This window comes from Drosophila albomicans, chromosome 3 (assembly GCF_009650485.2).
Source record: "Drosophila albomicans strain 15112-1751.03 chromosome 3, ASM965048v2, whole genome shotgun sequence".
Lineage (NCBI taxonomy): Eukaryota > Metazoa > Arthropoda > Insecta > Diptera > Drosophilidae > Drosophila > Drosophila albomicans.
Window position 1 is genome coordinate 50,968,240 of NC_047629.2, and position 21,971 is coordinate 50,990,210.

A 21,971-nucleotide genomic window follows, 5' to 3' on the forward strand; every position below is an offset into this window, starting at 1 on the left:
CAAAAACGATAACAACAAATTTAGCAAAGCCACAAAGAAAACATAAAGAAAATATTATGAAAGTATGGGAGAAAGGGGAGTGTACGGAGTTTGTATGAGTAATAAGAATAAAGCACATGTTTGAAAAGAAAAACGAAACAATATTTCAATTCCCAACTATCTAACTAGGCTAATTGCCCCGTATATTTCTCAATCCAATTACGAAACGAAGAGACGCGTGTAAATATATCCGGTACCCTGATGACACACTTCCCATCGTAGCCATGCGAAACTATTCCAACTATAGTTCGTGATCCATCGTCCAACACCAAAGGTCCACCGGAGTCACCAAGGCAGGGCAATCCTTTGCTGGAATCGGTGCACAAAAAGGAGTTCAGCATCAGTTTCTTATCGCCTTTCAGTTGATCGTTCCACGCCTGTTCGCACTGCTTATTCGAAATTATCTTTACAGTTAGATATTGCAATAAATCAGTGGTTTGCTGCTTAGCCATTAAGCCCCAGCCGGAGACAATTGCCGTTCGACCCACGTACAAAGCTTTATCTTTTCGTTTGGGCAACTTGGCGGCTCTTATGGAGTCAGACATCTTAAGCTCACGCGGCAACTTGATGAGTCCAATATCAAAAGCGACCATGCCACGATCATAATTTGGGTGAACGATAGTGTCACTCTTTTTAATCCACATTTGCACTGAGCCAGGGGAATTTTGTGTTGTCAAATTGACAGCACCAGCGATCACAAGTATCTTTTGTCTGTAAATTTGAAATGGTTAATATATTTGCATTAAATTTTATTGATGGACAACTTACAGAACTGTCTTCGGCTCTTGCAAACAATGGGCAGCTGTTAGTATCCAACGTGGCGAGATAATTGTGCCACCACAGGTGCTTGGGTCCCCTCCAGAGTTGGTGAAATAGACCTGCAATGCCACCTGGTAGGGAAACTGCTTCAGCTTGGCGGCTGATCCATTGATAATCCTCAAGCTGCCTTGACTACGCCCTAGACAGCAGCGAAAGCTTACCAGCAGACACACTATGATCAACTCCAGTTGCATTTGTTTAGTTAGATAAACAGTTCGGGTTGAACACGCCTTTTATATAGTCTCTGTTGGATATAATAAATTAACTTACTTTATGACTCTAAGGCGTGCAGTCTCCTTTGGCTAATCTAAGACCAACGTAAGCGAAAAGTATTTAACGTGCTTGCAGTTTATTAGTAAAACTTGGTTTCTATACTATCCAATGTAATATATAATGGATATCTACAACTAAATTGCATATATATTATTTGCCACTTGTTACTTCATTGATCGCCTTGATTTGTAAAATCATTGGCTCAGCTTTCCAAACTTGTAGATAACTTCATGGCGATACTTTTCCCCGGGTCGCAGAATGGTTGAAGGGAAGTTCTCATGATTGACGGAGTCAGGAAACTTTTGCGTCTCCAAGCAGAAGCCACCATGCTTGGCATAAGCAGCGCCTTCTTTGCCTGCCACCGGAGTCTCCCCATTCGCTGTATTTGGCAAGAAGTTCGAGGTGTAGAATTGCACTCCCGGCTGATTGCTGGCAATCTCCAACCAGCGTCCACTTGGTGGATGCACCACTCTGGCAATGTTAGTGATGGCAGCTGGTGGCGTGAACTTCACACAGAAATTGTCATCGAAGCCCACTGCGGGTTCCAGTTGCTTGAGGCGATCACCCAGTTTGCTGGCCACACGCAAGTCAAAGTTGCCACCATCCACAAGCAAAATTTTGCCAGTGGGAATGGAATTTGAGTCCGTTTCGGTGATGCCATAAGCATTTATCTGAACCTCATGTTGATCCAGCTCCGCTTTGCCTGCTTTGTGGCCAGCCAAATTAAAGTAGGCGTGATTGGTGAGATTAACGGGTGTTGGCTTCGTCGTCTCTGCTTCCATCACGACGTGCAAACAGTTGTCTTCGGTGAGCGTAAATGTAACTATTGCTGTCACCTCGCCGGGATAGCCTTCATGGCCATCGGGATTGGTGTGCTTCATGCGAACGCCATTGGCCAACATTTGGTCCACTTCCCAGTGAGCTTTATCAAATCCAACGAATCCACCATGAAGCGTCAATTCACCTCGGTTGCGGGACACTTGAATCGTTTTGCCATCGAGCACAAAACGGCCATTGGCAATGCGATTACAGACACGACCAATTGTTGCGCCCATATAGGGATTCTGGGCACTCTGATAGCCGGCCAAGTTATCAAATCCCAGCGTTACGTCCTCCACATGACCTTGAGCATCAGGTACTTTGATGCTGCTGATGGTGGCGCCCAGCGTCAATATCTGGACTGTCATTTGCTCCTCATTGCGCAGCGTGAAGCGTCGTATTTGCTCCGTTTTCTTGGTGAATGGATTCACTGCAGCCGTGGCAAAAATATCTTCCGTGACGTTCACCATCTCGTACTATAATGAGCTGTTTTTGCGTTAGAGCTGGACTCTTTATCTATTTAATACAGCGGGTTGTAAAACCGCATAAACACTTGATATATAATATAATCACTTAGCAAACCAAATGATATTCATATATTATACACATATACAAGTACAAACAGTTTGTTCATGAACAATATGCACTTCAAAAATATTCCATATCAACAAGTGTTGTGCAGCCAACCACAGATACAGACTGAGAGTGGAGCATACTCTATCCAACCGAAAAGCGATAATCACTGCGCTTACTTATATATCGTTATCAAACCATAGGGAAACTCTTATCAACGATGCAAATAGTGTTTATTCTCTACTTTTGCTTGTTTTCATTTTCAATAAACCGGGCGTCTACTAGTGGTGAAATATCGATTGCACTATACAACTATCGATTTATTTGAAATTTTCAGTAATTTAGATTTTTTTGAGAAAACAGCTGTATTGTTTTCCATACAGCTATTATTACGAATTTATTATTAAATAAATGCATGCACATCCATTAATTTGCTGAAAATAAAAGCAATAAATTATCCACAATCTTCTTAAAATTTATCGATAGCCTTTACAGCCCACTTGTTACTTTTTATAATGTTAAAGTCATAATCAAGGGCTTTTGTTATGTTAACTAACAGCTGTTTTATTGAGATTTTAAAAAGTATTTAAGTAATTTAAAATGTATTAATTATTTTAGGCACCGGACTTAATTTAACTATACAGCTCTATTTTGGAGGACAAGTTTCATTCTTTACTTTTCTGCAAAATACCCAAAAGAGACTGCACTTTCACCAATTAAAACTCGAACTCGCTGTTAATAACAGAGCAGCGAAATGTTAACTCTGCGTAGACCAGCAACAGCTCAACGCGAAGTGACAACTCTATTGTTTACAAAATTAAAATGGGATCGACGTGGCAGCGGGAGCGATTGAATTTATTCGTGCCAATTGCCTTCATTTGCTGTGCCCTGCTAATCCAGACGTCCAGCGCACAGGAAGCACAGCAGCCATGGTACGAAAATTTACCCGCCGTCGCTATGGACTACAAGGTGACGTCTCAAACATACAATTCCATTGAACAAAAACAACAACAGTCAATTTAAATTTTGTAATATATTTAAAAAACATACGCATACAGGTGCACATCGATGCCGGTAAGGAGGACTGCTACCATCAGTATGTGCAGGCGGGAGCCACGTTCTATGTCTCGTTCAGTGTAAGTATAAATGAACTCGACGCCCACGTAGTCTCTATTCATATCTCGTTTGATTGCCAGGTGGTGCGAGGTGGAGATGGCATGGCTGGATTTGCTGTGCGCAATCCAGCTGGTGAAATTGTGAAGCCTTATCAATGGCAAGCTACAGCAGATTACACAGACCAAGTGTCGCCTGGTGGCTACTATTCTGTCTGCATTGACAATCAGTTCTCTCGCTTTGCTGGGAAGCTGGTAAACATCTACATTACTGTCGTCAAATACGATGCTTGGGACAAATACGCCAAGGAGATTGAAGAGCTGCAGCTGAACATGCAAAACTTCACGGCCACCATTGGTACCGTAGAGCGCAACATCAACGATATGCTGGGCTATCAGGCGCACAGTCGGCATCGGGAGTCTCGAGATTATGCTCTGTTGTTGGACAACAATTCCTACATTCAAACTTTCTCCATTAGCCAAATTATTGTCATCCTAATCACGTGCTCTATACAGGTGAGAATTTGTTTGCTTTGTATTTAGAGAATATCATATTTCAAACGGATTATTTTGTATCGTTTTGCAGGTCTTCTTTGTGCGCAAACTGTTTGATGTGAGAAGCAATTCCAAGAGCCGTATTTAGATGCTAACGAAGATGTTGTCCGTGTGTGTTTTTTTAGCGGCATCACATGCACAAAACTGTAACTGAACTAATACTTTCCCTTTTATGTTTTTATACGTACGCATACATTCACCTTTGCACCCCAAGACATTCATTCATTCTTTTTTACGATACCCATTTCCCTATGATAATTATTTAAATGTTGGCAAAATGAACAAGTGCAAACTTAACAGACTTTAAATACTATTTGTCATTTGAGTACATACAACTTATGTGATAAATGTAAAAATGTGTGAGTGTTTAATTAAATTAAAATTGATATTTTATACATGACAATGTCTACAATGCTATATATACATAACGTTTAAGAAAAAGCTTATTTTTTGGGGTTTGTGTATCGACTAAAAAGCTTGCAGTATCCTGCGAGCTTTACATCAACCATAATAAACAGGCGCAGAAACAGCCGGAGCACTGAAAATGGGAGCATCCAAATAATTCTCGCCCTGATCGTAACCTGGCCGAAGAACGCCCTCGCTGTGGAGCATAGAAGAGTACAAATTAGTCACACTACAAGTGCTGCGAATAACGGATCTTATCTCACCCAAATGCGCGTCCACTAAAGGCCAGATAATTATCCCTTGTGTAGCGATCGAAACGCTGAGCGTTTATTGCGAGCACAAACAATGCGATGCACGCAAACAACTTATATAGATTAAGGCACATCATTATTATTTAAGAGTTCAATATGTTTCAAATGGAATATTCCGACTTCCTGTCTTTATCAATGTCACAATGAGCCGAGTATCAACCTTGTCACAATCAGGCGCTATCGAGTTCTGTGTTGTCTTTTAAAGAGAGTGGAAGCTATTTATACGTAGTTATGCCCAGACATTGACTAACCAGTCCTAAACGGAACTTGTTTGATCTTGGTCAATATTTATTTCTAATTGGGGCTTTTTAAAAAATTTAAATAATGCACATTTGGTATCAATATTATTATCATTATAACAAATTGTTATTATTATTTTAAGCTGAAGAGAGTGGCTTGGTTTTAAGCACATATTTATAGTTACAAAACTTGTATTCTTAAACAAGAATAACAATATATTTGTTGCTAATTGGTTCGACGTCAACAAACATGTTTGTAGACAAACAAGTTGTGGGCGCAAAAACTGTGGCTAGGAAATGTTCTACTTATGAATATGGATCTGTTTCTACAATTTCCTTACAAATATTTCAGTTTCCTACATCATCGAAAAATTGCTTAAATTCTTTTAAGTATATTTTGACACATTTTTCATTTAGCTACTAAGTCTATGCAAATTAAATCTAATTTGAGTCAATAAACTTGATCTACTTTGAACTTGGTTTGGAGGGGAAAGGCAGATCGTGTTTTAGACTAATTTTTAGTGACTCAGATCACTATATGCGATCGAAATGAGATCCGTTATCGTGTTTAATTGTTTTGCTTACTAAGTTATTCAAGCAATTCCATTTTAATTGATGTGCTCAAAGTGTTTGAAATGTGTACGTGATATATAGATATTTTATAGCCTCAGTATTGTTTAATTTATACATTAAATTGAGATCGAACGTTGTGTTTAATGGTATTTGTTACTAAGTAACAAATAATAATTTAATTTTAATTGATGCGTTAAGAGTGTCTCAAATGTGTAAGTGCTTTTTTGTTTGATATTTGATATCATAACTGTTTTTTGATTGACACAAAAAGCTGTATTTGTGTAATTATGTGATCTTTTTTTTTTAATACGTGATCACCAGAGCGAACCTAACTACGAATTTGTCTATGTACAAACATTATAAAATAATACTAGGTACGAAAATGGTTAAGTCATCACGTTTCTGATTGCTCACTGCGATATTTAAGTTATTGCTGATAAAGCATACATAGTTGCTATTAATAGCTACTATCTATTATGGATGTGATAGTAAGGTCTAAAATAATAAAAATCATTTTGCGAAGGTCTGCTAGACTTTTGATCTGGAATATAAATTTTTTCTTTTATGTGATACTAAGGTCTAAAATACTAAAAAAAATATATTGGCCAATTTTTTGGTTAGGTAGTTGGAAACTAAATTCTCAATTTAAAGTTATTTGAAATGTAATGTATTAATTTATATTATATATATTTTTATTTAGATTTTTATTTTACTTTTTTATTATTATGGAAGTCAGAGTAAGGTTTGAAATATTTTTAAATATATTGGGAGATTTTAGCTTGGAATATAAATTCTTAATATTTAATTCTATAAATATATATATTAATGTATTATATTGTATTTTACTTTAACTGTGTTTTTTATGTTTGTTTTTAATAATTTAAAAAATTAATTTTTTTTTACGAAAGCCAGAAAAGCGGTTTATTTAATTTGGGTATTATTTTTTAAGGCCGTAAAATAATAGTATTATATTTATATATATATTTAATAAAATGTTGAACACAAATCTAACTAATTTAATATTTTTATGATACTTTATTGTGCTATTGGTTTAATTACTTAATAAATAAATAAAATCTAAATCTAAACAAAAAAAAAAAAATATATATTTTGAAATTTAATTATTAATTTAATGTGTTTTTTACAATCTATAAAAAAGTCATTAATATCCTAATCGATTTGAGGAAGTTTAATGTCAGCTATTTGCTCGCTCTACTTTATACTTTAAAATCTAGTCTAATCATGTCTCCCTCTAATCATTTTCTTAATCTTATGTAATTATGTGCGAACACACACACACACATACACATAACTCAAGCTGTCGACATGTTAATTATATCCTTTTTTGTCGACTTGGCGTCCTTTTTGCGGCTAAATCTTGCGCGTCATTGTGGGCACTTGGTAAAATTAAAATGTTATTATGTGTGCGCTTATCTCTGAGGTGGCGGTGGCTGCCACTGCTGCCGCATGCCACATGCCACCCCAGAGTCTCACACCAAGTTGTCTTGTGGCAAGCAGAGCCTTAAAGTAGGCAACGTTGCATTGAAAACGATGCCACAAATGAGGCGAGTTGGCCCCAAACTAAGAGCCTAATGGCCGCACACACAGATAAGCAGAAGTCTGCTTGCGTGTGCGTGTGTGTGTGAGTGTGTTAGTGCTGGCTCTTTAACTGTTTTAAACGCCATTGTTAAAATATTGCTCATACGCACTTCCGCCCGAAATGGGGTCTTTGCTTGGACTAATGATGCCACCGCCTGTGCCACAGTGCTGCCCAAGACCATAGAACGTAGAACGTGGAACGTAGAGCACACAGCGAGTTGTTGTCTGTAGCTCCGCCCATCGAGCAGCATCAGATAAATAGACGTTCGGTCGCATGGAGCGCGCCTGCGCATCAACCACCGCAAAAATGTGGAACGATGCGATAAGTGGGGTGAAAATATATCCAAAAGCATGGGGCATCCTTTGCAGCAGCAGCAGCAGCGATGGGACCTCGATGATTACCAGCTCCAAATGTGGGAGGAGTATCAACAGCTCTGCTGCTGCTACTGCTGCTGCTTGCTGCTGTTGTCGCCATCTTGAGAGCGCGAAGCACGAGATGATTTGTGTGCTTGTGTGTAAGGACGAGCTGCAAGCAGCAGCTAACGGGATATACACATTAACTTGGAGTGCGCGTTACCGTTACGACACGTCGCGGACAAACATAATAACGGCACTTTGCGGTTAAGATTCGTCGGCCACACGTTGACACAAGCCAACGCCACCGCCACAGCAACAGCAACAGTAGCAACAACAGCCACAGGAAGCCAGCCACGAACTGAAGCCTTTGACCAAGTGGGCAGGGCAACAGAAAGCAAACAAACAAAAAAAAAAAACAACGAAGAAAAGAAAACATTGCATACAAAACTTGGACAAATACGCTTGTTGCTTTTGGCAGTAGGCGTGGCACTTCATGTGTGTGTCACATGTTCTTCCTTTTCACCATGAGTGTGTGTGCTTTGCGAAAATTGTTGTGCGGAAATTATTGAAATTTTCCTTTTGATTTTGTTGGCGGCTCCACGCCACGTCACGCGCCCATAAAAACTCTTGACACTCCGAGGCAGTGAGCAGTTAGTAGTGAGTGGGGATTCCCCTACACACACACACACATACACACACACACACAGTATGGCAAAGTGACGCGTTTTGCCGCCATCCGTCGGCGTTTCGTTGTTGTTGTCCTCGTTCTCGTCCTTGTCGCACTGACAAATTTCCTTGCATATCCGTTACAACGCTGCAACTGGCAACTTGCAACAAACTAAACAATTTGCGTGGCGCGTGTTGTCGTTGACGTTGTCCTCGGTCTTCGCTCCTCGAACCCCTTTTGCCACCTTCACTTCGAACCCGGTTCACTTGTCGCGTATCCGTCGCCATTTTGGACAATAATTTCGTTTCCGGTTCGCAAAAAAAGTGCAACATGCCGCCAAGCAAAGTGAATGACTAACTCAAACGTTTAACAAATATTAATCAAACTATGCAAGTGTAAAAGTGTGCAATGAATTTATAAACAATCGGAATAAAGTATAGCTCATATTTCTTGGATATACTATAACACAGAGACCAGCATAATCCTGAGGTAAATTGATATAAACTATTTCTTTGGATTGTCTACTAAAAGTAAAACCTTTTAATGTTGTTTATAATTATTTTTAGTAAAATATATAGCAGAAATATTTATTATCAAACTTCATTCATTTAAATTTGTATTAGTTTATAGTGAACGGCTCATTATTGTTTTAATTATCTAGTCAAAAACTATAATTTGAAAGTTCTGAATTAGTTTATAGTTGAAGATTCAATATTGTTTTGATGAGCTAGTCAAAAACTTTAATTTGAATTTTCTTGCAAATAACATTTTGTAATATTTTTCTCATTGTTTAACTTTACTCATCTACATTTTTTACAGCTTATAGTGAATGAATATATATAATTTTAATGATCAATTCAAAAGTCATGCAAAACGTTACTTAGTTTGAAAACAAATTGCTTGCGTTGGAAATTGATATTTCATTTTATATTTAAATAATAATTTTACTGTATCAAGCTATCTACTTTGGTAGGTAGCTTCATATTAAGACATTTAATTCAGAATTTGAATAGCAATTTTATTATATCATATATATATTTCATATTCACAATACTATAATTTTTGATATAGTAAAATGTTAATCGAAATAAAAGTATATAAAATACCTCCAAACTGATTTGCATAGATAATATCGTAAGATCAAGTTGTTGATTGTCATTTAGATAGGTTTAGTGTAGAGATCTTCCATATTAAAAACTACGAATACCTCATTTACTTTTTAAAATTAACATATTTTATATTTTTTTAAAACCTTACCGATTTCTCTCCAGCAATTTTAATACAGTTTTGGTATTCTATTATTCTATGACATTTTTGGATTCTTTGACTTTGATTATCGTTATTATTTAACTAATCGTTATTTTGTCGGGGTTATTATTGTATTACTTAACATTCATTATTTTTCATGTTAATATATTTTTTATTTAGTAAACTATGTTTCAATGTATGTGTAGTAGTAGAGTAAAAAAACATTTTTCATTTTACAAACAAATTAAATTTTCTTTTTGTCCACAGTAGTAAGTTGAAAATGAAATGACTTTAAACTCCAAATTACAATTTTTCTTAAATTTGTTTAATAATTATTATTATGAATAGATTTTATTGATAACTTTTAATTGCGAGTTCCATCCCATAAACACATTTTCTTTTCCATATTCACACACGCCTTATGTCCTTGAGAGCAAGTAATTTGGTTAAGTCTGAAGAAAAATCTGATAAATTCAACTACGTGTAAAATAGCCACGCCCCGGTACCAGTAACGTTCCCGGCTCCGCCTCCGCCTCCCCTTATGCTCAAGCTTGAGCACGAGCTCGGCTAGCAAACCCATTAACCAGCGTCGATTGGGAAATCTTACAAACCATTAAAGTGGCTGCTGCCTGTGACGAGGTCGCGTGTGGCCTCATCCTGTTAATTAAAAGCTCTGCTTGGGCATTATGTCATTAGACAGAGATATGAACAGTATGCAAAAATATGTTATACATATGTATGTATGTGTATTGGCATTAATGCCTGGCAATCTTTTCACTCAACTACGAGCAGCAGCATCAGAACACGCGTCACATCCCCAATGCTGGCATAGTCAAGGCATCCTGGTATCCTGCTCGTATTTCCGGTGTGCGCGCGCTCAACGAATGCGATAACTTCAAAATGGCTGCGTGATGTTTGTGCCTCGACCGTTCACAAATTTGCTGAAACATGTAAAAAACGAGACGAGAGCGAACACAATGATAAATAATAAACAAGGCGTGTGCAGGCCGTTTATATTGTTGTTGATGATGATGTTGTAGATGCGACACTGCTGATAATCAAATGTAGCAGCAACATTAAAGTTGCTTTGAAATTTAAGAATCAGTTCTTAGCTTGAGCACTGACTGCACTCCCCACCCCCCTTTTGGGCTGCTGTTTTGAATGCGAGTATTTGTGGCATAAATTTCGTTGGCATAAATCAAAATCCAGCAACTTCCGATGAAGGCAGAGTGCAAAAATTTGCATGGCATGCAACACACACAACACACAGTATACAACAAACAATAGCGCATAGTCAGCGCCCGTCTCTGTCCATTTGGCCATTAGAAAAGCACGCTCAAATTGTTGCCGCCCACGCATAACGCTCATACGCAGCGTACTCCCATGCAAGCAGAACGCAACACAACACAACACAGCACAATAAATAACCAAGCAGATAATTATGCATGTCGTCTGCTTCTGTATACACATACATACACATATATATATATATCGGTTGGCTATATATCTTAGCTCTCTAGCTTTAGCTGCTAGTTTCGGCTAATTATGTGCGAGTGTGTTATTTTTGCAACCATTTTAAATTGCTGCCATTAATTGCAGGCAATTGCACTTTGATTTATGGCTGCCAGTTTTTATCAAACTTTTCAGTCCTAAACAAGAGCTTGGCAAAAAAGATGGACATTAAAGTATAATATGTTTAATATACTATAAAATTGCCTTAGGTTTTTATTAAAGAATAGTGATTTTATGACAACAGGATTGTTTAGAAAATGTAGAAACTTACTACCATTTAATTACTTATATTAAACATTTTAGAATACAAAAATAATCTAATTTCTATAAACGTTATAGTTGTTAAAAGGTTATAGATTAGATTTAAAATTGATTTTTGTTACCAAAATAAATATTTTTGTTGTTTATCTGCTTGTTTTTAATACAACTTAAGTTCGTTTTTTTTGGTTGCATTTTATTTTTAATGGTGTTTGTTTTGTTATTGTTTTATAGGAATTGAATAAATTAGTCTTTTACTTTATTTCAATCGGTTTTAAACTCACATTTCCTTTTCATTGAAATACAGTTCAGCCCATATTATGTTTTTATACGATTTTAATCTATTTCATAATGAATCATTTTATATATTTGTTATGTTTATTTGATAAAATTGTCTTTTTAAATATTTAACGAACTAATGTAGGGAATTTTCCTTTTTTTTTATTGTTTTGATTCCCCTTTCATTAATACATAATTTAAATCATGTGAGAATATAAGTAATATGAATTTTTGACAATTTCATAATTTTTAATTTTTCCTAAGAGTTTATTAAGCAACAAAATCTTTTTAAAGTTTGTCTGTCAATGTAAATAAAATAAATCATTAATAAAAATACAATTCTTTTTAAAATATATCAGACAAAAAGTGCACTATATTTAAAATTTGTATCAAAAAATATACATTAGGTGCATTAATTGTTTAATAAATATTTGAATTTTCAACTGCCCACACAGAGTCAAGTGGAATCCTTTGCTCAACCAACATCTAGCCATTGACGCTTCAGAAGGTCGCGCCATGTACGAGAATTCGTGTTCGTATCAAACGGCGCTGGACTTGAAGCGAGTATCGCCGCCAACGCTGGCCCAGGTGAAGACCGAGGATTGCCTGACGCTGGGACAATGTTCACCCGACTGGACTTCGTATCGCTTCCATCAGTCCACGTTCGAGCAGCTGAAACAGAGCGTGGAGAAGGCAAAAGCAGCGCTTCAGGATCGCAGCAGTTTCTTTGGCGCAAGCAGCGCCTTCAGGTGAGTGAGAACATTGCATTGCAGATTATCATCAGGTGTTAAAGCAATTTGCGTGCCACAGTGACATCTACTCCAGTCAACGTCTGACCGACACGCTGGACACCTTGCCTGCCATGCAGAACGGAAGTGGAGCTGGAAATTGTCTTGGCCTGTCACACAATCCCAGCGCCGGAGTGGGCGTTGGAGTGGGAGTGGGCGTGGGCGTGGGTGTGCTTAACTATAATACTGTGAGCAGCAGCAGCGCTGGAGTTCTAGGGGGAAGTGTGCAACGCCATCGCCTGGATACGCTGCAACCGCCAACGGGTTGCTCACCAGCAGGCACACAGCATGGAGTCATCACGTCCAGCGCTGGTGGCCAGCTGCCGAGTGCCACACTGGATGTGGTCAGTTCAGCCACGGTGCCAGTGCCGCATTCAGCATCGAGCAGCACGTCGCATGTGGAGCACAAAGTTCGAACAGGTAAATAAAACAACCCACTGACCTTCTCTTTCTGGCTGGCACAAATGTCAGCGAAAATGGCGGAAAAACAAATACATCACTTCCGGCCAAACAAAAAAAACAGATTTTCTTTTACAAAAGTGGCAAATTTCGCGTATTTATTTAAACACATCCAACAACACAACATATGCTGACCAGCGACCAGCGACCAGCGAAAATTGTCCGAGCCAACGTTACATTTTATGGGCCAAATAAAGAGCACAAACAAAAAAAAAAACGGCGAAAAACGAAAATAGAAAAAGCAAGGAAAGCATAGAGAGACGGTCTGCGGCATGCCATGTACATAATTTTTGGCTTGTTGTAACAGCACGAATGAAAAGTCAACAACCAAAAAAAAAAAATGAGACAACAGCAAAAATTATAAAAATCTAAATTGAATTATCCATATAAACGTCAAGGTCCTGAGGTCGCCCTCAGTCTGCTTTTTTGTTGTACTTCTGTCTTTTTTTTTGGTATTTATCAATTTATGCCGGCACAACGGAAGTGGCTTATAATGTTGGTGGGGGGAGAGGATTTTAAGGAGAAGTTTTGCCAGCGGTTTGATAGAAACATCAAAAATGCACTGTCCATCGCGTGCCTGGCAAGAGTTTGTTATGCCGCCTTCGCTGCCATGTTCTACAATTGTTTTCATGCGAAAGTTTTCTTTTTTGTTGGTGATACCCTGTAAAAAAAGAGTTAGACTCTAAAGGAGTATAAGTGGAGATTACATTTTAAAACAGAGTATCTTTAAGTCAAGTTTCATTTCGTTTCCATTCCGTTTTTTTGGTCAAATTTCAATTGTAGCGCTCTGTCTTTGGATTTGGCTTTATGTGCTGCTTAAAGTGGAACGGTAAATGTCGCTTTGCTAAGCCGGATCTCAATATGACAAGCAAGTGGGTGGCAGGTCCTTTTTCTTCCTTCAGCCACACAAAATGGCTGCCAGCCTGCTTGGCTGTTCGACTCAAACTCCACTTGAGTCGAGTCGAGCTGAGTCGACGCGCTCAAGCAAATATCAAAACGAATCCTTTCAAGCAAATTTCTCGGCATTTCTTTGCCTGCTTCTCGCCTCCTTGGCCAATGTAAAAGGACTTTGTCATGCGTAACTCATTATATTTTGCGCACAAAGCATACAAGCAAAAAATAATTACAATTGTGCTGCAAGAAATACGAGTATGATGAATATAAATAAGGATTCTGAAAGTCGCAGATAAATTATAAGAATTTTTGCAAGTTCATTATTTTCGTTTTTAGTACTTTGCTTTGCAAATTTATAGCTGAAGTCTTTGTTTTTTTTTTTTTTGGTCCGGTATTTGTATTGAGTATTTTATTTTCATATTTTAGTTTCTGATAATTGAGAGAACATATTGAAACCTAATATATTATATGTATAGTACTATTAAAACTACTTTGGAAAGCGATAAATTAGTATATAATTTTTATATTTTTAAATATATGTTTTGATAATTGATTTATTTGAAACTTTGCCTAATAAATTTATTATTGAATTACTTAAGTGTTGATTGTTTTTTGAGGTTTTATTAACAAAGAAAGAATGTAAGAATAAAATAAACTATATTTTAGTCAAACTCTTTTTTATGTTTATTTTATATTTATAATTTTAGTAGTACTTAATTTTCTATAATTTTTATAACATATATTATATTTTTTCTAGTTTAGTTTTTCAGTAATTTGCTCGGCAAATTTATTGATTGAAATTAGGACATTTTTTTACTATTGGTTGCGAAAGAAAGTTGAAAATTAAAGAATATTTTAGTTTAATTTGTTTTATACAATATTAAGTTTATTGCATTTAAAATAAAGTTCAGTGAATTTAATGATATGCTCAATTTAAGTAGGAGATTTTTTTTCGGAATATTTTAATTTGCTTGACATAAAAGCGATTCTTTTGTACATTTTGCTGGGAAACAATTATGACACTGTCATATTCCCAACTCACATTTGGCTGAGCTTCATGCATATTAACATAGATTGACATCACAGGATGCGAGACTGAGAACGGGATTGGAATGTTGTCGCATTGACATGTCAATTGAGAGCGTAGCGAATGTCTCAGTTCATCTTATTGTTGTTTACATCAAACAAAGATTTACGGCAATTAAACATTGCTACTGGTCGATGGATGGATGGGTCGACTGCTCGGTTGGTCGGTTGGTCTGCTGAAGTCACAACCCTCAGTAGCTATTATGTGTTTTGCGGTTCACAGGCTCTGTCTATGCTCGGGTGGAGGGTGAACTTTGAGCGGCGTTGCGTGTCAGCCGCGTCACGGTCGAACCGACAGAACCAGCTCTATAAGGACTAAGCTTAGAGTGTAGCATGTAGACTGTGAGTACCATAATTTGGGCCCATAAATAAACGGGCTGTTAGTTTTTGATACGAGACGCTGACAATTATCTATGTGAAGATTTATGAGTGGCTCCATTCACTGGTTGCACTGCGTGGCCAATTGCGAGAGCGTGCCGAGCGTCGAGCGCTGAGTGCTGAGTGTGCAAATTTGTGCTGCCCTGGCAATTAATGTGTTGCTTTTTCGCTTTACTTGCAGAAAAATCGACATTGGATTGCGCCACAACGTCCTCGACGCATGCCGCTGTCGTTGCCGCCTCCTCATCCTCGGCCTCGAGCAGCGATCTGGGCAGGCACAGCGTTGGCAAGAGCAGCAGTAGCAGCAACAATACCACAACTGGTGGCTCAAATGCATTGTGTAAGTTCCAAATTCATTCATCATCGGTAGCTTTAGTCGTTAAGTTTCGACAGCTTTCAGTCAGGACAACAACCATTTGCAGTGTTTCGTCATAGCACAACAGAGGGCGCTGCTTTATGTTGCCGTTTAATGTTGGCAGCACACTTGACTTTGATTTTCTTGATGCCTTGAGCTTAATCTTGTGCTCAGGCTTTTGTTGCTTATTGCCAGCGGGAGACCATGGTGGGAAAGTTGCACAAACAATAGTGTGTATTAATGTGTGTGAATGTGTGTGTGTCCTTAAGTCCTTGGCACTGTCAACATACAAAACGCAACAGTCAAAACAATTGCTCTTGCTACCGTTGATAATTTGACTCATAAGTGCTCTTCAGTGCTAATCCTATTAAGCGTGTTACTCCGCACACACACACTCCACGCTCGCACACACACACACACACCCTTGAGAGATAGCTCTCATCAGACACCAGTCGAAAGACTAAGGGGGGAGATGGGCCAACAACAATGAAGCTAATCGACAGATCATAAAATGATCAAAATGTTATGTGAAGCGCATTAGGGCGCACGCGTCGATGACAGCGTGGCTATCACAGTCAGACCAAGGGGTGGGGGATGATTATTGTATGGTAAAAACTCCCGAGGGGTAGCTCATTGAGTGTGAGATAAATTTCAGCATGGACAATTGAGTGGTTACTTGTGCATACTGATTGAAGTGCGACAAAGGGTAAATAAAACAAAAAAATTTTCATTGCGTTTATTTGCTGTAGTTGAGCTACTTATTGCTTTATTAATTTATACTTTGATTGATTACATCTGCATAAATTACTGTAAACTAAATAAACTGTTGTTAGTCTCCAAAATAAACATGTAATCTGCTTTTAATACTAATATAACCTTGTTAAATGTTTTAATTCTTTTTTTGGTACATACAATAGTAAAAACAGTATTTATGATTCCTGGAAATTTGTTTATAATTCGCTAAAGATTGTAGAAGTTACTAAGAAATTATTTTGAATGCCTTCTGAGATCAAATCTTCGTTGCTTTGGCTGACAATCTGGTTTACTTTGTGCTATATGCTATATTTGGAATGTAGTACTACACAGATATACCAAATATAAATCAGTATATTTTAGAATTTTGTTGGTTTATTAATTCGGTACATTTTTAGAATATGGCTTTATTGAAAATAGGCAGCGATATTCCTACAGTAGAGAATTAATCGAAAATAAATTACAATAACTATTTTAATATTTTTATAAATTAATTAATTTTATTAAGTTTTATAGATTATACTATTTTGTGAAATTTTAAGCAAGTTGGTTTTAACAATTTTTGCAACACAGTTTTGCAATTTTCCATATTTAAAATTGTTTAGTTATGTTTTCTCATTATTTTGATATTTTACTAACAATCAAACATACATTATAATATTAATTTAAATAATTTATAATACTTATATATATGTATTAGGAATAAAAGAAATGAAAATATGAATTATCCTAATTAATATTAAACTCAGAAACTTTAAAAGCAATTTTGTTTTATTTTAGTTTTTCCTATTCTCCATTATTTATTATATTTATTCATTTTAGTTTTCTCATTATTTCAACATTTTGATAACTAGAATGTTTTTTTTTATAATTGTCCTCACTTATCTAAAAGTAAATGCCATAACTGCTTAGCTCGCTTCACTAACTTAATTAAGTTTACTGCGAATTGTTGAAACTTGCAACATTTGTTAACAGTTGTTGCTCGTTAGTTGCGTGTATCTTCAAAAATGTTCAACTTAATCGCATAATCTGCCAACCCTTGAACGTCTCTTCACACACAGCCGGCGGTTGAGTTGCGAGTTGAGTTTGTGCCACACCCACTCATTCATTTAGAACGCCCATAAAGCAGCGCCACGTTGCTGTTGTCACAACGTTGTCCTTGCCTCGGTGCTTAGTACTCGACACTCCATTCAGTCGTTGCCCCTTCCCCTTCCTATGCCCCCTTGCTATGTCAGGGCGCCGTATGTTTTGCTCACTTCAAATTTAATTTCTGATTTCATTTGCGCACAGTTTGTTTTTCATTCGTTTTTCATTTTTCGTAATTGTTTCAGGCTGTGAAAATAAATTGAAAATGCTGTTGCTGCTGCTGTTGCTGGTTGCTGGTGTGCCAACTGGCGCACATTTGCTGACAGCCAAAAAAATAAATAAAAGAATATAAATATGGTACAAAAATGCGGCGCCAGTTTCTTCAATACAATTCGCGTGTCCTTTTTGGCCTTGTCCCCGTCGTGTCCTTTATGACAGCTTCGCGGACTGACGCTTGGCTTAAATTTATGCGCGCATATTAATGCTTAAAAATATATACATACATAAGTACGTTTTTTTGGGCTCGCTAAAAAACATATGAGCATGACTTGGCCTGGTTCACAAAGCAAACTTTTTCCCAGGCAAACTGTGTGTGGGTTAATGTGTGTGTGTGTGAGCGTATTGATGTCCAAATATTTTTATTCATGGCCTTTTTCGCGGTTCACTTAACTCCCAGCCAAGTCATTATGGCAACCCCCTGAGGTTTGTGCACGAGTTGCTCATAAATCAATTCATTGTTGCCCCCCTCTTGGCTTTGCCTCAGCATGATGACGATGATGATAATGATGATTGTGATGATAATTGCGATGACGGCAACAAGCTGGAAAATGTTGCTAATTTACGAATAGTTGTGCACTGATTTGCGCTGACGATAATGCAAGCTACAAATTTGCCCCTGAACTATTCTAAATGAAAAAAAAATCTAAATATAAAATAGAAAATAGTTAGAGACTGAGAGAGAGAGAGTTGAGCAACAGGTTGTTTCCGCTGGGCAGCCAGCATTGTGATTTATGCGCTTGAAAATGACCTGCTTCCGACATGAAATATCAAAAATCACGCGCACTTGAAAGTTTAGAAAGGACGACGACGACTACGACAAGGACTCTGGCTCTGGCTCTCGAACTCAAACTCGAACTCGTTCTCTTCTCTAATTCCACTACTTTTGCGGACGAACGTCGGTCGACGCGTCGTTTGCACCTCGCCGGAAACGCAGCGCAGCCAGAGCCGGAGGTGGCCGTGTCGAAGCGTCTCCGGTGGCCAAGCGACTGCAATTTAGTTGTCAATTGAATTTATGACTTCGAGCCAAAGGACCAAACACAAGCAGCCAGCAAACGGCAAACAATTTATTGTGTTGCAGTTTTGATTTTTTCTCGTTCAGCATTTTTTGAGTTTTATCTCAAGTAACACAACTCACGTGAGAGAGAAACATTCGCCCGAAAAACCGTGAGAGACATTAATCCCCAAAAAGTCAATCTGGGCAATTGACAATTTCGAAGGTCGCATGAGTCAAACCGCCGTAATTTATGACACTCGACACGTGAACCTCGACGCTCTCTCAACCCTCGAACCTCAACCTGAAACCATTGCCACTGTATAACTTGTATGTTAATTGTTTGTTTGTCTGTTTGCCTGTTGTTTGATGTTTGTTGTCATTGGCCCCTTTCGCTGCTGATTGTCGCTGCTCCTGGCACGGGCCAATGCCCAGGGTCAGCGTGTGAATATGTTAGCTTTCAAAAAATGTTTCAAAAAATACACAAGTCAAACGCTGCCGTTAACCGTTAACCGCCAACGCGACGTCGCGACGTCCTTCGTAATCGGAGTCGTCAAATCACACCCCACTTCAAAAGTCAACCAACCACCTCCTCTCTCTCTCCCACCCTCTCGACTCTCGAACAACTTGCTGCAGTTTCGATTGCGCAATTATAACGCGTATTGTTTAGACAGACAACCAAAGAGGGAACGAAAAAGGACTTCGACCGTGGACACGGCAACAACTACAATATGTTTTTCCTTCATTGATTTGCCCATTTGCCTTTTCGCTGCTCCTTTTTTGGGAATGGTTCCCTTCGTGTCTGTAATTTGTTGTCATTACAATTTTCACTTTTAATGTTTGTGTTTATCATACTTGTGGGAATTGGTTTCTCGGTTGGTCGGTGGGAATTGAGTGAATAATAAGTTTGTTAAATTGTTTCTGATATTAATTGCTTTTTCTAGATTTCTGATATATGAAATTTTCTTGAAATGAAGATTATTCAATTTCTTTTCCTTTAAAATTGTGTTTAAAATGAGAAGTTTGTATACGACAAATTAATATTGAACAATTTTTGTAATTTTTACTAAATGCATTTTCATCTCGAAGGACCTCAAGAGGTCTCAATATCTGTCGATCTGTATGGAGAACTATATCTCACACATTACAATAGATTGAGATATTATTTTGTTGACAGCAGTAGTTATATTATATATATTTTGTATATTTAATTTCACAATTTTGTTGGCGGTGTATTAGGAGTTGTTATATATTAGTAATTGTTATATACCAAATATACACTATTATTTTGGTATTGCTTACGGTATATTGTCACTTGTTACACAAATATACTAAATATGTACAATCCAGTATATTTTATTTCATCTTTTTGTGGTATATTATTATTTATATGACAATATACCAAATATATATTATTTTGCATACTTGATTTCAGTATTTTTTTGTGGTATATTAATTGAGAATCTCGTCTGCCGCTTTCTTACTTGTGTATATAGTAATCCCCAAATTTAGTTATAATTATCGAAAGGTTAACAGCAGTTAAAGATACTTTAAGTATCTGTGAGTACTACTACACTATAATCAATACAATCGTATATATATTACACATAATAACATATTCTTTAACATTTTGAAAAACATTCACAATCGCATAAATACAATAAGTACATACATATTCAGTATTCAATATTTGCATTTAATTCAATTGGAATAGCGGAAAAAGAAAGCAAGGCTAAAAAAAATAACCATTAACCCATTGCTATAGCCAATTGAGAACTGATTTATGGGTTGTCACTTTATGGCCGTTGCCGCCCATTTGATTAACAAATTGTGAACCAGCCAAGAGTCAGACTCATATAAATAACAATATGCATTGTACTCGTATTATTTCTACACCGTATGGGAGAGAGTATGATGCTCTTTTGAGGCGGTTTGAATGCCTTTGAAGTTACAAATTTCCTACAGATATCTTTACTGTGATGAGTACTTAGATTTACATAAGTTATTTAATTCGTTTTGATTTAATTGTAAATAAGATTTATAGAGAAGATATAATTCCTTTATGAGTCAACGAAATTTTGAACATGAAAGTGAAATCTCATTATTTTTTTTTTACAAAAAGGTTTGACAAAATAGTCGGTATTTTCGAAATTATTGAAAATAGGGGTCCATGGCACCTAAAAGTGCCAAAGTGAAAGGAATTTTCGAGTGGAAGTAATAATAATAAATAATAATTTTTGTAAGCTTTCAAATTTACAAAACAATGATACCATTTTTCCTTAAGTTTATTAAGTTTCAAGAATACCTCTTTAATAATCAAATTCTGAAGACATATAATTCTTTTACGAACAGTTAATATTCCTAAAATACCTTTAATTTTGTTCTTAAAATCTTTTAAAAAACAAAAAAAAATTCTTCAAAACTTCATAAATGTGGCTACCATAGAGTATTGCAACTTCGTCTTCACTATTTTGATTCATATCCCTTTCGTACATGTTGTGATTGGGATTATAACAATACGCATTTTTAGCAGCAATAACAAAAAGCACAGCACAAACGCATAAAATGGCTGCAGGCAAAAAGTGAGCAATCCTTGCTGTCGAATGGACTCTTATTAAAGACCCGCCAAGAAAGGAGCAATCATTCCAAGTCGTCGTCGACGTCGTCATAGGTTGCCCCTTGCCACGAATCGAGGCTGTCATGCCTCTGGCAAGCAGTCGGCCAGTTGGCCACGTGCCTCTGACCCGTTGTTGTTGTTGTTGCCGTCGCGTGTTACATCATTCATACGTCATTAATGGCCACGTGTGCCAGGACAACAACAGCTCCTTTCCATTCCTTTCCATTTCTTGCCCTGCCTTGACTCTTGTTGTTATTGTAGGCAGTCTGTTTTTGTTGCATGCACACAGACGCGCGTAATATTAGCAACATTTCAGCCATCTCTCTCACTCTATCACTCTCTCTCTCTCTGTCTTTCGCTTTTCTCTTTTCTGCTTTTTTCGGCTGCTTTATTGAGCTTGAGAAAACAAATCGCAGCGTTGATTGCGTTTCTTATTAACTGCAAATGTTGGTGGTTGCCCAAGTCAGACAATATGCTCCCTGTCCTCAGTCTCAGTTTCTCTTTATCGTTGCTTTTCCCCCCACAGTTTGTGTCATGTTTGTCTTGACGCTCCGTTGACTTCTCACTGCACACACACACACACAAATAAATGGACAGACCTTGATGCATTGCCAGCAGAAAGGGGAATTCGATTGTGGTACGCGATT

General features: G+C 37.3%; 4 protein-coding genes across 5 annotated transcripts in view; 2 read left to right on the forward strand and 2 right to left on the reverse strand.

The window, feature by feature from the left end:
* Nucleotides 1-143: 143 nt before the first annotated feature.
* LOC117569757 (chymotrypsin) lies at nt 144-1,052 on the reverse strand. Its single transcript, XM_034251049.2, has 2 exons — nt 808-1,052; nt 144-750 (listed from the first exon to the last, which is right to left on the reverse strand). The coding sequence occupies exons 1-2, from the start codon at nt 1,050-1,052 to the stop codon at nt 165-167; spliced, it is 831 nt and encodes a 276-aa protein (XP_034106940.1). The 3' UTR covers nt 144-164.
* Nucleotides 1,053-1,190: 138 nt separating this feature from the next.
* On the reverse strand, nt 1,191-2,750 carry LOC117569754 (galactose mutarotase). Its single transcript, XM_034251047.2, has one exon. The coding sequence runs from the start codon at nt 2,418-2,420 to the stop codon at nt 1,326-1,328; it is 1,095 nt and encodes a 364-aa protein (XP_034106938.1). The 5' UTR covers nt 2,421-2,750; the 3' UTR covers nt 1,191-1,325.
* A 542-nt stretch (nt 2,751-3,292) lies between these two features.
* LOC117569758 (transmembrane emp24 domain-containing protein B) lies at nt 3,293-4,585 on the forward strand. The gene is made up of 4 exons (XM_034251050.2): nt 3,293-3,492; nt 3,582-3,659; nt 3,720-4,151; nt 4,222-4,585. The coding sequence occupies exons 1-4, from the start codon at nt 3,346-3,348 to the stop codon at nt 4,276-4,278; spliced, it is 714 nt and encodes a 237-aa protein (XP_034106941.1). The 5' UTR covers nt 3,293-3,345; the 3' UTR covers nt 4,279-4,585.
* A 3,281-nt stretch (nt 4,586-7,866) lies between these two features.
* The window catches only part of LOC117569750 (DNA-binding protein D-ETS-3), a 33,345-nt gene continuing 19,240 nt past the window's right edge, over nt 7,867-21,971 (forward strand). Inside the window, exons 1-4 of one of the 2 annotated variants that reach the window (XM_034251039.2) lie at nt 7,867-8,830; nt 12,094-12,387; nt 12,449-12,846; nt 15,425-15,583. In XM_034251039.2, the coding sequence (XP_034106930.1) occupies nt 12,155-12,387; nt 12,449-12,846; nt 15,425-15,583 (790 nt within the window). In that variant the 5' untranslated portion in view covers nt 7,867-8,830; nt 12,094-12,154. The remainder of the gene's footprint in view (nt 8,831-12,093; nt 12,388-12,448; nt 12,847-15,424; nt 15,584-21,971) is intronic. The other variant, XM_052004574.1, reaches the window with a different exon arrangement.

Coding starts and splice junctions, on each gene's coding strand:
- LOC117569757 (XM_034251049.2), bottom strand. CDS start 1,052: ATGCAACTGGAGTTGATCATAGTGTGTCTGCTGGTAAGCTTTCGCTGC. Junction 751..807: donor CAAGAGCCGAAGACAGTTCT/GTAAGTTGTCCA, acceptor TCAAATTTACAG/ACAAAAGATACTTGTGATCG.
- LOC117569754 (XM_034251047.2), bottom strand. CDS start 2,420: ATGGTGAACGTCACGGAAGATATTTTTGCCACGGCTGCAGTGAATCCA.
- LOC117569758 (XM_034251050.2), top strand. CDS start 3,346: ATGGGATCGACGTGGCAGCGGGAGCGATTGAATTTATTCGTGCCAATT. Junction 3,660..3,719: donor CGTTCTATGTCTCGTTCAGT/GTAAGTATAAAT, acceptor TTTGATTGCCAG/GTGGTGCGAGGTGGAGATGG. Junction 4,152..4,221: donor TAATCACGTGCTCTATACAG/GTGAGAATTTGT, acceptor ATCGTTTTGCAG/GTCTTCTTTGTGCGCAAACT.